We start from the raw sequence: 14,668 nt of genomic DNA on the forward strand, positions 1-14,668 counted from the left end.
CTCTGCAACTGGATCCTGGACTTCCTGACGGTCCGCCCCCAGGTGGTAAGGGTAGGTAACAACACATCCACCACGCTGATCCTCAACACGGGGCCCCTCAGGGGTGTGTGCTCAGTCCCATCCTGTACTCCCTGTTCACTCATGATTGCATGGCCAGGCACGACTCCAACACCATCATCAAGTTTGCTGATGACACAACAGTGGTAGGCCTGAACACCGACAATGATGAGACAGCCTATAGGGAGGAGGTCAGAGACCTGGCCGTGTGGTGCCAGGACAACAACCACTCCCTCCACGTGATCAAGACAAAGGAGATGATTGTGGACTATAGGAAAAAGAGGACTGAGCATGCCCCATTCTCATCAACGGGGCTGTAGTTGAGCAGGTTGAGAGCTTCAAGTTCCTTGGTGTCCACATCACCAACAAACTATCATGGTCTAAGCACACCAAGACAGTCATGAAGAGGGCACGACAAAACCTATTCCCCCTCAAGAGACTGAAAAGATTTGGCATGGGTCCTCAGATCTTCAAAAGGTTCTACAGCTAAACCATCGAGAGCATCCTGGTTGCATCACTGCCTGGTAAGGCAACTGCTCGGCCTCCGACCGCAAGGCACAACAGAGGGTAGTGTGTACGGCCCAGTACATCACTGGAGCCAAGCTTTCTGCCATCCAGGACCTCAGAGGAAGGCCCTAAAAATTGTCAAAGGCTCCAGCCACCCTAGTCATAGACTGTTCTCTCTGCTACCGCACGGCAAGTGGTACCGGAGCGCCAAGTCTAGGTCCAAAAGGCTTCTAAACAGCTTCTACCCCCAAGCCATAAGGGCTACCCAAACCCCTCTTTTATACTGCTGCTACTCTGTTTATTATCTATGCATAATCACTTTAATTCTACCTACATGTACATATTACCTCAATTACCTCTAACCGGTGCCCCCGCACATTGACTCTGTATCGGTACCACCTGTATGTAGCTTCGCTATTGTTATTTTATTGCTGCTGTTTATTTATTTGTTACTTTTATTTTCAAATTTGTACTTATCTATTTTTTTTACTTAACACTTACTTTTTCTTAACTTCTTAGAGCATTGTTGGTTAAGGGCTTGTAAGTAAGCATTTAATTGTAAGGTGTTGTATTCGGTCACATGTGACAAATACGATTTGATTTGATGAAACCAAGATTGAACTCTTTGGCCTGAATGCCAAGCATCAGGTCTGGAGGAAATCTGGTACCATCTCTACGGTGAAGCATGGTGGTGGCAGTATCATAGTGTGTGGATGTTTTTCAGAGGCAGAGACTGGTAAATTAGTCAGGATCGAGGGAAATATGAATGGAGCAAAGTACAGAGATCCTTGATGACAACCTGCCCCAGAGTGCTCAGAACCTCAGACCGGGGGTGAAGGTTCACCTTCCAACAGGACAACAATCCTAAGCACACAGCCAAGACAATGCAGGACTTGATTGGGACAAATCTCTCAGTGTCCTTGAGTGGCCCAGCCAGAGCCGGACCGATTGAACATCTCTGGAGAGACCTGAAAATAGCTGTGCAGTGACATTCCCCATCCAACCTGACAGAACTTGAGAGGATCTGCAGAGAAGAATGGGAGAAACTCCCCAAATAGAGGTGTGCCAAGCTTATAGCGTCATACCCAAGAAGACTCGAGACTGTAATCGCTGCCAAAGGTCTCTGAATACTCATGTAAATATGATATCAGTTTTTTTTTAATTAATTTGCAAACATTTTTAAAAACCTGTTTTTGCTTTGTCATTGTGGGGTATTGTGTGTGGATTGTTGAGGGGGGAAAACGATGTAATCCATTGTAGAATAAGGCTGTAATCTAACATAATGTGGAGAAGGTGAAGGTCTGAATACTTTCCAAATGCATTGTGTAAAGATGATATCTCTATCATTCTCTATGTTTACCACATATTAGGGGTGCGCAGGCCAGCTGTTTGTTCACCTGTGCACGCCTGCATTTGCTAATAACCCATCCACAACTGCCTGACTATATTTTATTTATTTATTTATTTTATTTTACCTTTATTTAACCAGGTAGGCAAGTTGAGAACAAGTTCTCATTTACAATTGCGACCTGGCCAAGATAAAGCAAAGCAGTTCGACAGATAAAACGACACAGAGTTACACATGGAGTAAAAACAAACATACAGTCAATAATGCAGTATAAACAAGTCTATATACAATGTGAGCAAATGAGGTGAGAAGGGAGGTAAAGGCAAAAAAGGCCATGATGGCAAAGTAAATACAATATAGCAAGTAAAATACTGGAATGGTAGTTTTGCAATGGAAGAATGTGCAAAGTAGAAATAAAAATAATGGGGTGCAAAGGAGCAAAATAAATAAATAAATAAAAATTAAATACAGTTGGGAAAGAGGTAGTTGTTTGGGCTAAATTATAGGTGGGCTATGTACAGGTGCAGTAATCTGTGAGCTGCTCTGACAGTTGGTGCTTAAAGCTAGTGAGGGAGATAAGTGTTTCCAGTTTCAGAGATTTTTGTAGTTCGTTCCAGTCATTGGCAGCAGAGAACTGGAAGGAGAGGCGGCCAAAGAAAGAATTGGTTTTGGGGGTGACTAGAGAGATATACCTGCTGGAGCGTGTGCTACAGGTGGGAGATGCTATGGTGACCAGCGAGCTGAGATAAGGGGGGACTTTACCTAGCAGGGTCTTGTAGATGACATGGAGCCAGTGGGTTTGGCGACGAGTATGAAGCGAGGGCCAGCCAACGAGAGCGTACAGGTCGCAATGGTGGGTAGTATATGGGGCTTTGGTGATAAAACGGATTGCACTGTGATAGACTGCATCCAATTTGTTGAGTAGGGTATTGGAGGCTATTTTGTAAATGACATCGCCAAAGTCGAGGATTGGTAGGATGGTCAGTTTTACAAGGGTATGTTTGGCAGCATGAGTGAAGGATGCTTTGTTGCGAAATAGGAAGCCAATTCTAGATTTAACTTTGGATTGGAGATGTTTGATATGGGTCTGGAAGGAGAGTTTACAGTCTAACCAGACACCTAAGTATTTGTAGTTGTCCACGTATTCTAAGTCAGAGCCGTCCAGAGTAGTGATGTTGGACAGGCGGGTAGGTGCAGGTAGCGATCGGTTGAAGAGCATGCATTTAGTTTTACTTGTATTTAAGAGCAATTGGAGGCCACGGAAGGAGAGTTGTATGGCATTGAAGCTTGCCTGGAGGGTTGTTAACACAGTGTCCAAAGAAGGGCCGGAAGTATACAGAATGGTGTCGTCTTAGTAGAGGTGGATCAGGGACTCACCAGCAGCAAGAGCGACCTCATTGATGTATACAGAGAAGAGAGTCGGTCCAAGAATTGAACCCTGTGGCACCCCCATAGAGACTGCCAGAGGTCCGGACAGCAGACCCTCCGATTTGACACACTGAACTCTATCAGAGAAGTAGTTGGTGAACCAGGCGAGGCAATCATTTGAGAAACCAAGGCTGTCGAGTCTGCCGATGAGGATATGGTGATTGACAGAGTCGAAAGCCTTGGCCAGATCAATGAATATGGCTGCACAGTAATGTTTCTTATCGATGGCGGTTAAGATATCGTTTAGGACCTTGAGCGTGGCTGAGGTGCACCCATGACCAGCTCTGAAACCAGATTGCATAGCAGAGAAGGTATGGTGAGATTCGAAATGGTCGGTAATCTGTTTGTTGACTTGGCTTTCGAAGACCTTAGAAAGGCACGGTAGGATAGATATAGGTCTGTAGCAGTTTGGGTCAAGAGTGTCCCCCCCTTTGAAGAGGGGGATGACCGCAGCTGCTTTCCAATCTTTGGGAATCTCAGACGACACGAAAGAGAGGTTGAACAGGCTAGTAATAGGGGTGGCAACAATTTCGGCAGATCATTTTAGAAAGAAAGGGTCCAGATTGTCTAGCCCGGCTGATTTGTAGGGGTCCAGATTTTGCAGCTCTTTCAGAACATCAGCTGAATGGATTTGGGAGAAGGAGAAATGGGGAAGGCTTGGGCGAGTTGCTGTTGGGGGTGCAGTGCTGTTGTCCGGGGTAGGAGTAGCCAGGTGGAAAGCATGGCCTGCCGTAGAAAAATGCTTATTGAAATTCTCAATTATGGTGGATTTATCAGTGGTGACAGTGTTTCCTATCTTCAGTGCAGTGGGCAGCTGGGAGGAGGTGTTCTTATTCTCCATGGACTTTACAGTGTCCCAGAACTTTTTTGAGTTAGTGTTGCAGGAAGAAAATTTCTGCTTGAAAAAGCTAGCCTTGGCTTTTCTAACTGCCTGTGTATAATGGTTTCTAGCTTCCCTGAACAGCTGCATATCACGGGGGCTGTTCGATGCTAATGCAGAACGCCATAGGATGTTTTTGTGTTGGTTAAGGGCAGTCAGGTCTGGGGAGAACCAAGGGCTATATCTGTTCCTGGTTCTAAATTTCTTGAATGGGGCATGTTTATTTAAGATGGTTAGGAAGGCATTTAAAAAAAATATCCAGGCATCCTCTACTGACGGGATGAGATCAATATCCTTCCAGGATACCCCGGCCAGGTCGATTAGAAAGGCCTGCTCGCAGAAGTGTTTCAGGGAGCGTTTTACAGTGATGAGTGGAGGTCGTTTGACCGCTGACCCATTACGGATGCAGGCAATGAGGCAGTGATCGCTGAGATCTTGGTTGAAGACAGCAGAGGTGTATTTAGAGGGGAAGTTGGTTAGGATGATATCTATGAGGGTGCCCGTGTTTAAGGCTTTGGGGAGGTACCTGGTAGGTTCATTGATAATTTGTGTGAGATTGAGGGCATCAAGTTTAGATTGTAGGATGGCTGGGGTGTTAAGCATGTTCCAGTTTAGGTCGCCTAGCAGCACGAACTCTGAAGATAGATGGGGGGCAATCAGTTCACATATGGTGTCCAGAGCACAGCTGGGGGCAGAGGGTGGTCTATAGCAGGCGGCAACGGTGAGAGACTTGTTTTTAGAGAGGTGGATTTTTAAAAGTAGAAGTTCAAATTGTTTGGGTACAGACCTGGATAGTAGGACAGAACTCTGCAGGCTATCTTTGCAGTAGATTGCAACACCGCCCCCTTTGGCAGTTCTATCTTGTCTGAAAATGTTGTCGTTTGGAATTAAAATGTCTGAATTTTTGGTGGTCTTCCTAAGCCAGGATTCAGACACAGCTAGAACATCCGGGTTGGCAGAGTGTGCTAAAGCAGTGAATAGAACAAACTTAGGGAGGAGGCTTCTAATGTTAACATGCATGAAACCAAGGCTATTACGGTTACAGAAGTCGTCAAAAGAGAGCGCCTGGGGAATAGGAGTGGAGCTAGGCACTGCAGGGCCTGGATTCACCTCTACATCGCCAGAGGAACATAGGAGGAGTAGAATAAGGGTACGGCTAAAAGCTATGAGAATTGGTCGTCTAGAACGTCTGGAACATAGAGTAAAAGGAGGTTTCTGGGGGCGATAAAATAGCATCAAGGTATAATGTACAGACAAATGTATGGTAGGATGTGAATACAGTGGAGGTAAACCTAGGTATTGAGTGATGAAGAGAGAGATATTGTCTCTAGAAACATCGTTGAAACCAGGAGATGTCATTGCATGTGTGGGTGGTGGAACTAATAGGTTGGATAAGGTATAGTGAGCAGGACTAGAGGCTCTACAGTGAAATAAGCCAATAAACACTAACCAGAACACCAATGGACAAGACATATTGACATTAAGGAGAGGCATGCTTAGTCGAGTGATCAAAAGGGTCCGGTGAGTGGAGAGGTTGGTTGGTGATTTAGACAGCTAGCCAGGGCATCGGTAGCAAGCTAGCATAGGATGGAGGTCTGTTGTTAGCCACCTCTTGCGTTCCGTCAGTAGATTAGTGGGGTTCCGTGTGGTAGAGGGGATTAATCCAAATCACACAACAACAACAAAAATAAAAACAATAGATATAGTTATAGAGGCCCAAGAAGAAAACATAATAATAATAATAATAAAAAATAAATAAATTGTCCGATTGTCTATTCAGATAGCAGCCGGTAAGACAGCTAACGGTTAGCAGGCCGCAGATGGGCGTTCAGGTAACGTCGCGACGGAGGAGCCAGCCGGATAACTCCTTTGGGTAGATAACGTCGGCAGTCCAGTTGTGAAGGCCCGGTGATAAATATCGATATGTGTGCCCGCACCGAACCTTAAGGCTCTGTGAGGTTATATACCTACAGTCAGTGTTCAGATTTCAGTTTCCATTTAACCCTTATAAACAGTAGGCTACAGTTCCCTTGACATGACATAGGCCAATTTGAAGTCCCGTCTTGTGACTGTCGAATATGTATAGCGCCTCACAATCATGACACGTAACATAGCTGGCACTGGTATCATCCTCTGTAATCACTTCACCAAATATATAGTTTTATGGCCAACCCTTCTCTTTATTTTCAATTCTCCTTCAGCATCTTTTATCTTATTGAATTAAACTTCGACAATGGCCTTTTCCCCCGTGGATTGACATTAACGTTAACCTTAATATGCGAGGTTAAAATTGTGATTTGAAAGGACATGTCCTACTTGCTAAATCTGTGCCATTCAGGTCTCCATAGTGTCAGATCTATCATGCCAGAGTTCGTTCAGAGGCTGATCAGTAGTCAGAGGATTTAGCAACTGCTTAGATTTAGCAAACGAATGTTAGTAGCTAGTGAAGCTAGACGAATTTGAGGGCACATCTGTTGCTTGCGTAGAACATTGTTTAGTAGGGTAGTAATTTAGCAATCGGGTGATACATATAACGTTAGCTAAGATAGCTAGCCTAACGTTGACGTTACATACTTAGTAACGTTGGCTGGCTAATTTAGCATAGCAATCCACATCCATGCAATGGCAGGAAACGTGAAAGACAAGGAGGCTTTTCAAAGACTGAACTTCCTGTATCAGGTACGTTTTCTTGATTTCTAGTAATCCAGCTATACCTTTGGCTTTATAACTAATATTCTCAGAATTCTTTAATATGACATTGATTTCTTGCAGGCTGCACACTGTGTTTTGTCTCAAACCTCTGAGAATGTGGAGTTAGCTCGTTTTTACTGCTTCACTCAGAAGACAATCGCAAAACGTTTGGTACTGAGACAGTGAGTAACATACACTAACAATATCATATAACGTTAAACTCTTGTCAGAAAACATATGGTGTTACATTTGCATCAATAAATGTTGTAACGTTCATGTCATGTTCGAATACATTACAGAAATAAGTTTGAAACATGTCTGCTAAAACGATGACAACTAGGGCATGACTATAATGTTATTAATGTCTTTATAGAGACCCCTCAGTGAAAAGAACATTATGTAAGAAGTGCCTCTCTTTGCTGGTCCCAGGAGTAACTGCCACAGCCAGACAGAGAAGTAAGGTTATTCATGCAAGATTAAGTCACTTTGTATATACTACATGGCATATATATATATATAAGTATCTAACTAAATAGACGGCCACCTAACCAGTACATCACTGGGGTTTGCAAATAAGGTTTGCAAATATATTCATAAAATATCCTACAATGTGATTTTCTGGATTTTTTTCCCTCATTTTGTCTGTCATAGTTGAAGTGTAATTACTGGCCTCTCTCATCTTTTTAAGTGCGAGAACTTGCACAATTTGTGGCTGACTAAATACTTTTTTGCCCCACTGTATGTATCATCCTCATGAGATTTTGAAAGTACTGAGTGGAAGTCCAATGTCTTTACATAAGTGACATATTGTATTGTGGAGTAACTCAATACAATAATCAACTCTTTTTTTCTCTCAAGCGACTAAGCATAGAAACCGCATGACTGTGCTGCGATGTCTTCGCTGTGGGCAGTGCAAGAGGTTCCTAAACAATCCGGAGCATCGCCTGTGGGTGGACCAGCCTGAGGCTCAGCTGGAGAACCAATCACAGCCAGGTGATTTTTACCCTGGAACAACTCCACTACATTGCAGTTATGTATCATATTGGGGGGACAACTAAGTACTGTCATGTACACTCTCCTACATATTCATTTGGACAGTGAAGCTAAAACTTTTAATTTTGCGCTGTACTTTGAGATTTCCATGTGTGGAACGGATGTGGGTGGGGCTAGGTCTACAGAAGGTTGCTAATTTAAAAAATTGAACAAAAGCTCTGACAAAGGCCGTGAGGCCGATACGTAAGCTTATTAAATATCAGTGATAATACCAAGAGCAGTGTGCGGTTTCCTTTTTCCTTCCTCTTGTTCAACTGTTGCCATGCACCTGCAAAGAGATTGCTCAGATGTGCGAGTGCCTTTTGAATGCTGTGCTTTGAGATCAAATGTGTTACGAGGTGACAGCACAGAATGACACTTTTTATTTGAGGGTATTTTCATACATATCTGCTTTATCGTTTAGGAAGCACTATTTCTGAAGGCCCCCCCATTTGAAAGTGTCATAAGTATTTGGACAAATTCACTTAGTGTATTAAATGTAGTATTTGGTCCCATTTTCCTAGCATGCAATGGCTACATCAAGCTTGTGAATACAAACGTGTTGGATGCATTTGTAGTTTGTTTTGGTTGTGTTTCAGATTGTTGTGCCCAATAGAAATGTAAATAATGTATTGTCATTTTGGAGTCACTTTGATTCTAAATAAGATTTATTATATGTTTCTGAACACCTCTACGTTAATGTGGATGTTACATGATTATGGATAATTGTGAATAATGATGAGCGAGAAAGTTTGAGGCATAAGTATCATACCCCCCCCCAAAAATGCTAACCTCCCCTGTTATTGTGAGAGGTTAGCATGTTTTGGCGGCATGATCTTTGTGCATCTGTAACTTTAGCTATGTGGGGAAAGACTGGATGAATCGGGAGCTTAGGCTGTCATTTCAGACGCAGGTGTATTACAATTCAGCTTCACATGTAACATTTAAAATCAAAAATGTTTTCTGTTTCTTTATGCCACTTTTCATCCATCTCAGAGGGAGGCCATGGTGTTTAACATTTGTCCTTTCTGTTTTGCAGAACAAGGTCCCTCCACTAAAGAGTTGAAGGAGAAAGCAGATGGACCCATATCGCAGCTATCCTCCACAGGGCCTTCCTCTACCCAGCACCAGGTGCCTCCATCCAAGCCCAAAACCTGAGCCCTGTGGCCTCAGTAGCCCATTCGCAACTGGACATAGCTGCTTTGTGTGGCTTTGACACATATAGTTAAAAAATATCATAAATGTTTGAATATGATGTTGTTGTTTTTTTTGCCAGTGACAACCTGTTACATCAGTGGTATGATGTAACAGGTTGTCATTGTAATGGGAGAGGTTGAGGTTGGTTAAAAATACATTTGATGTTTAGTTTACCTCAACGTGCTCACAGTGTACAGGAAGTTCAGGAACGACAACCAATGTTAAATGTCCTTTTCATAAACATTTATTTTTAATTTATTTATTACTTCTGTAAGAACACAGGCGATATGAGTTGTACTATCATAAATGTACAGATGTTCTACAGCCCACACCTTCTTTGTCAGTAACTTAAAGAGAGAATAGGCTGTTGAATATAATGCTCAGTGCATAATGAAATATCTTCTCCCAATAGGAACAAAATTGAGTAGTGTGTTCCTAATGCACTATATGTCCTATATTGCCTCAGCTGAGGTGGATGATGTCTTTCTTTCACTTTTTCTTTTCATCTCCGTCCCCCTTTGGCACCTGTACGTGGGTCTTCTGGGAATACAGCAGATTCTTTGCAAAAATCCTGGGGATGTGACCCATGTACAGGAGAAGGGCCAGGGTCATTCCTGAAAAAAGGATATCTGTATTACCAGCTTGATAAGCAATTATGCCTCATTGTTATGCATAAAGCCTGTTTCACACATTACCTTTGGCAATTACATTTTGTCTATTGGTATACTTTTATTAGGGGTTTGTATATAATGAACCATTTCTGATTTGACTTACCAATAATGGGCCCAAGGCAGTAGACCACTGAGTACTCCGTAAAGGTAAACCCAGGACAGTAGAAGGTAAGGCCATAGGCCAGGGAGGGGTTCAGGAAAGCTGAGGTATAACCACTGGCTGACATGCATAGAAAGATGAGTTATTGAAACGGGATGCAGAAATAGATTTTGCTCTGACAAACAAATATAACACAAAGAAAACAGCATATAGGCCTATGCAACTTGAATGTAACTTGAATAACTTGCAACTTGAATCTCTCCTGAAATGTCCTTCTATATTTGAGGCGCGATGGTTGTCATCGTGGGCTACTTACCTGCATGGGAGAGAAGGGTGAGCACAGCTGCAAAGAAAGGCACCCGAACCAACGCAGCGCGACATCTCAGGCTGAGGTATATCAGATAAAAGATGAATGCACACACACACTCACAATAGACCCCCTGCACCAGGGAGACACGCAGGGCTGTGCTACACTCCCTGAATATCAGGTTCTTAATTATGTGCATGTCATTGAGCTCCATTGCCCAGTAGTAGCCAGCTACAATCAGGGCCAGGTGTGCCCCCAGGAACTGAGCAGCCAAAGCCAGCAGAGTGTGCAGAGTAGGGGTCTCCAGCAGCAGGAAATTCATCAGAGTCAGGGAGGGGTTTCCAGTGGCTCCAGCACAGATCACACCATGGGTCAGCAGCACCACAAACCGTAGGGTCAGAGTAACTTCTGATCCCAGTCCCTCTGCCCACTCACCAATCTCTATAATGGTCTGCACCTCCAGCCAGCATGCCACCAGCACAAATGAGGTTGTGAACTCTGATGCAAAGCTCAAACAAGGCCATTTTCTGAAAAGGACTCTAAAGACTGCACCAAACGCCACAACAGCAAGAAAGTAACCAAGGGAGACATCAAGTTCAGACATAGTTAGGTTCACAGATGCTAGCTACTACACCTCTCTGGTTCTTCTCACACAGTGTATGACTGGTTGCGTAGTTTGCTGTCTGTGTGATTGTGACAACGTGGAGAAGTGTTTTTCTCAACACAGAAACACTGACTTTTCATCCCACACTGTCTGCCAAAATACACACTGCCCTTTTCGAGGTCAATTCAGGAAAGTTACTTTGCCCCAGGGATAAGGGCAAATTACTTCTGTAACTTACAACAAAGATATAGTTTATTGACCCTGAGGGAAATGTCTGTTAAACCTTAATAATGCTTGTGTACTAAGATATCCTTCAAGCCTAGACATTGGGCTTGAGATTGTTAAAAAGTAACTCATATAACATAGAAAGGTCTGTGCGCGCATTGATATAGGCCTGTTCTAACTGTTCTGTGCGTGTAGAATGAACCCATGATGTCCGGGCACTCAACCGAGAATGTGACAGAAACTGACTGGTTCCTCTTGATCCTGGACAGACTAAAGGTTATATCCTGCACACCAGTAACAGAGCTATTGTTCTGTTTTGGAACCTGTTTCTGGGGAAAGATTGTGGTGGAGGAAATCAGAATCAGCTAAGTAACACAGATATTTAAGATGTCTTATCTGCAGAATATGCTTACATGATTGAACTGTTGAAACTGTTATTAGAATATCTCCTTTCGGGCTCTGGTGTTGGCAGCTGCGCTTCCTCCCTCATTGGCCTCAGTCACCTTGGGTCCAAAGAGGGGAGAAGTCTGCCTTATCTATCATGTCCCTGTTGCTATACAGAATATCAGCAAGGAGTATGGCAAAGGAGGTCAGAAGGAAACATTGTCTCCATATGTGAACTGTGTGTCTTTATTGCATACCATGTGAAGGGATGGTGTGAGTAATGGGGAACCAATCACTTGTCTCCACAGTGTCTGTGTCAGTCACCTCCAAGGGGGAGATAGTTTCCAACTTGAACTAGGGGAGAGAACAAAGTAACAACAAATGTCCCAAGTTCTTAGTACTGAACAAAACAAGTTATTTGTATTTGGGGCCCAAGGTCTGGCACAGGATGTGTGGGGTTAGTGTTTGGAACCATTGTACATCATATCTGAAGTTGCACCTATCCTGAGATAGTATTTAACCCAGAAGCTAACTCCACTCTGTGGGCTCTCACTCCACCACCTGCGGGGGTGGGGCGACCAGTCTCCTTGTTGTAACAAGTCTTTTAATAAAATTAATACTTTGAATGATTATTCAAGAACATACACTGAACAAAAATATGAATGCAACATGTAAGTAAAGTGTTGGTCCTTGTTTCATGTGCTGAAATAAAAGATCCCAGAAACTTCCCATATGCAATTTCTCTCAAATTTTGTGCAGAAATTTGTTTACATCCCTGTTAGTGAGCATTTCTCCTTTGCCAAGTTAATCCATCCACCTGACAAATGTGACATGTCAAGAAGCTGATTAAACAGCATGATCATTACAGGAGGACAATAAAAAGCCATTCTATAATGTGCAGTTTTGTCACAACACAATGCCACAGATGTCTCAAATTTTGAGGGAGTGTGAAACTGGGAGTGCAGGAATATCCACAAGAGCTGTTGCCAGAGAATTTAATGTTTATTTCTCTACCATAAGCCACTTTCAATGTTGTTTTAGAGAGTTTGACAGTACATCCAAATCGGCCTTAGACCATGTGTATGATGTCGTGTGGGTGAACGGTTTGCCCCATGGTGGCGGTGGGATTATGGTATGGGCAGGCATAAACAATGGACAACGAACAGAATTGCATTTATCGATGGGAATTTTTAATGCACAAAAACTTTTTGACAAGATCCTGAGGCCCATTGTGAGGCCCATTTTTTAAAGGTATCTGTGACATATCTGTATTCCCTTGCATGTGAAATCCATAGATTAGGACCTAATTGCTATTGCCTCATATGAACTGTAACCCAGTAAAATCATAGAAATTGTTGTATGTTGCATTTGAATATTTTTTCAGTATACCTTACTGTGATTCGGTTTTCCTCCTTTAGCTAAGTGTATTGGCATATAGGTTGACGGATGAATGTACAGTACTTTATGTTCTTAGACCACGGAAGCAGCATTGTTTTCTATTTATATATTGTCCAAAATATGTGAAATTGTTCCTGGTTCAAACCATTCCATCTTTATAATGGTGGGTGAACGCCTAATTACACGAGCCTCGTTGGCGCAGTAGGCAGCGCGTCAGTCTCATAATCTGAAGGTCGTGAGTTCGAGCCTCACACGGGGCAGATGTTTTATACATTTACTAGCGACATTTGACATCTCAATTTATTTTTGACCTATGAATGCGAACACAAGTTAATACATAGATAAATATGATATCAATCCGGCGCTACGGTTGGTAGAACTGCTTTTACATCACTAATTCCACGACTGACCACACGGTGGACGCGGTGTTCTGTTTTAGATTAATCTCTGCAGGCTAGAGAAGCATATACAGTATAAATCAATCATTAGGACTATACATTGTGTTATTAGAAGAAAAACAATATGTTATTCGAGCTCCAATTGCTGTGGTATTGTTTTAAATGATCGCACAAGGAATAGCCAACATCTATGAACAAAGAATCCACTATAGAATTTTGCACTTTAAGAACGTTTTTCTGTTAGTCAATCTTGTGTGATGTTTCAAACCGAGAATTTCAAAGATAGTGTAGGCAGGTTTGCGCGGTGTGTGTGAGAGAGAGGGAGCGAGAGAGAGAGCACTCAGCAGTATCCAAAGAACAGCGTTTCACTTTCTGAAGCGCATGGATTTTAACTGGAAAGCCCACTGAGAGAGGGAACGTCGTGCGCTCTATTGAACAGACCCAAAATGTGATATTCTAACAGATCGATCCAGTTGATAAGGACTGCGAATTTATTTTGGGATTGTATTACTTAAATAGCTTATTCGGCTACTTTTACAAACGACCATAACACTGCTAGGATACCTTGATAGTCTATCTGATTGAAATGGTGCGATGTTCCAAACAATACTCCAACGCGTTGACTTTTGGTTGATTTACCTGACAGTTGTACTATGTGGAGCTTCAGGTGCAGGAGTGCACAGTTGCCATGAGGTTAAAACGGCGTTTCAATTGCGCCAGATCGGTCCGTTGAAATGGGTCCCCGAGGCACCTGGAACAGGTTAGTGCGCACTTGACTTGTAGGTCCTAACACAATTTCTCAGCAGAATGTCCAGGAGCCACTTTGCACGTGTGCGTGCTGTGTACCCGTTTATTTTCCACAGGGAATTGATAAATCACAATCATAAAAATGTAACTACAGTAGCCTAGGTCTAGAGACAGATTCAAGCAAATATGCCTAGTAAGTAGTAGTTGATGCTTATCTTTGTTTAACGACCGTCCTAAGAATTGGAAGTAAGTCCCTGTGAAGGGAGGCCATCTCTTGTTTCTTTTCTTTTCAAATACTGAGTTTATTATATGGATGTACTGGCACTAACAGTCACAATCAATAACATTGCAGTTATATATCAGCTTATTATTTGGCAAGCAACAAAAAAGCAATCAAACCATTTAAATGCACCCCAAAAATATTCTCTCTCTCTCTCTCTCTCTCTCTCTCTCTCTCTCTCTCTCAAACCCAGTCCTCAATGGACAGGTCAAGTGGCGGTGACCTGAGCCCCACGGGGCCACAATAACTGAGCTGCATGTTGTGTATGATTGTCTATTCTACAGTGTATATATACAGTGCATTCGGAAAGTATTCAGACCCCTTAACTTTTTCCACATTTTGTTACATTACATCCTTATTCTAAAATTGATTAAATAATTTCCCCCACTCACTCATCAATCTACACACAATACC

General features: G+C 42.8%; 3 protein-coding genes across 5 annotated transcripts in view; 2 read left to right on the plus strand and 1 right to left on the minus strand.

Moving 5' to 3' along the window:
* The first annotated feature begins 6,027 nt into the window (after positions 1 to 6,027).
* On the plus strand, positions 6,028 to 9,920 carry LOC109897926 (ribonuclease P protein subunit p21-like). 2 transcript variants are annotated; one of them, XR_004211176.1, is made up of 6 exons: positions 6,123 to 6,899; positions 6,993 to 7,093; positions 7,285 to 7,367; positions 7,770 to 7,904; positions 8,983 to 9,202; positions 9,255 to 9,920. XR_004211176.1 is itself a non-coding variant. In XM_020492609.2 (5 exons), the coding sequence occupies exons 1-5, from the start codon at positions 6,843 to 6,845 to the stop codon at positions 9,099 to 9,101; spliced, it is 495 nt and encodes a 164-aa protein (XP_020348198.1). In that variant the 5' UTR covers positions 6,028 to 6,842; the 3' UTR covers positions 9,102 to 9,920. The 2 variants fall into 2 exon arrangements, 1 of the variants encoding a protein (XP_020348198.1); XM_020492609.2 differs by having other exon boundaries at positions 6,028 to 6,899; positions 8,983 to 9,920.
* Positions 9,369 to 14,006, minus strand: LOC109897925 (aquaporin-12). Its single transcript, XM_020492608.2, has 5 exons — positions 13,867 to 14,006; positions 11,689 to 11,785; positions 10,228 to 11,550; positions 9,915 to 10,031; positions 9,369 to 9,754 (listed from the first exon to the last, which is right to left on the minus strand). Exons 3-5 carry the CDS (start codon positions 10,820 to 10,822, stop codon positions 9,630 to 9,632), a joined length of 837 nt encoding a protein of 278 aa, XP_020348197.1. The 5' UTR covers positions 10,823 to 11,550; positions 11,689 to 11,785; positions 13,867 to 14,006; the 3' UTR covers positions 9,369 to 9,629.
* The window catches only part of LOC109897924 (glypican-5), a 149,568-nt gene continuing 147,930 nt past the window's right edge, over positions 13,031 to 14,668 (plus strand). Inside the window, exon 1 of one of the 2 annotated variants that reach the window (XM_020492606.2) lies at positions 13,031 to 13,987. In XM_020492606.2, coding sequence (XP_020348195.1) covers positions 13,822 to 13,987 — 166 coding nt within the window. In that variant the 5' untranslated portion in view covers positions 13,031 to 13,821. The remainder of the gene's footprint in view (positions 13,988 to 14,668) is intronic. The other variant, XM_020492605.2, reaches the window with a different exon arrangement.

This window comes from Oncorhynchus kisutch, linkage group LG10 (genome assembly GCF_002021735.2).
Source record: "Oncorhynchus kisutch isolate 150728-3 linkage group LG10, Okis_V2, whole genome shotgun sequence".
Taxonomy (NCBI): domain Eukaryota; kingdom Metazoa; phylum Chordata; class Actinopteri; order Salmoniformes; family Salmonidae; genus Oncorhynchus; species Oncorhynchus kisutch.

Excerpts from the sequence above, each read along its gene's own strand:
- LOC109897926 (XM_020492609.2), top strand. The coding sequence starts at position 6,843 with ATGGCAGGAAACGTGAAAGACAAGGAGGCTTTTCAAAGACTGAACTTC. Across the intron at positions 6,900-6,992 it reads GACTGAACTTCCTGTATCAG|GCTGCACACTGTGTTTTGTC; the intron begins GTACGTTTTCTT and ends GATTTCTTGCAG. Across the intron at positions 7,905-8,982 it reads GGAGAACCAATCACAGCCAG|AACAAGGTCCCTCCACTAAA; the intron begins GTGATTTTTACC and ends TCTGTTTTGCAG.
- LOC109897925 (XM_020492608.2), bottom strand. The coding sequence starts at position 10,822 with ATGTCTGAACTTGATGTCTCCCTTGGTTACTTTCTTGCTGTTGTGGCG. Across the intron at positions 10,032-10,227 it reads CACCCTTCTCTCCCATGCAG|CCAGTGGTTATACCTCAGCT; the intron begins GTAAGTAGCCCA and ends TATGCATGTCAG. Across the intron at positions 9,755-9,914 it reads CTGCCTTGGGCCCATTATTG|GAATGACCCTGGCCCTTCTC; the intron begins GTAAGTCAAATC and ends TCCTTTTTTCAG.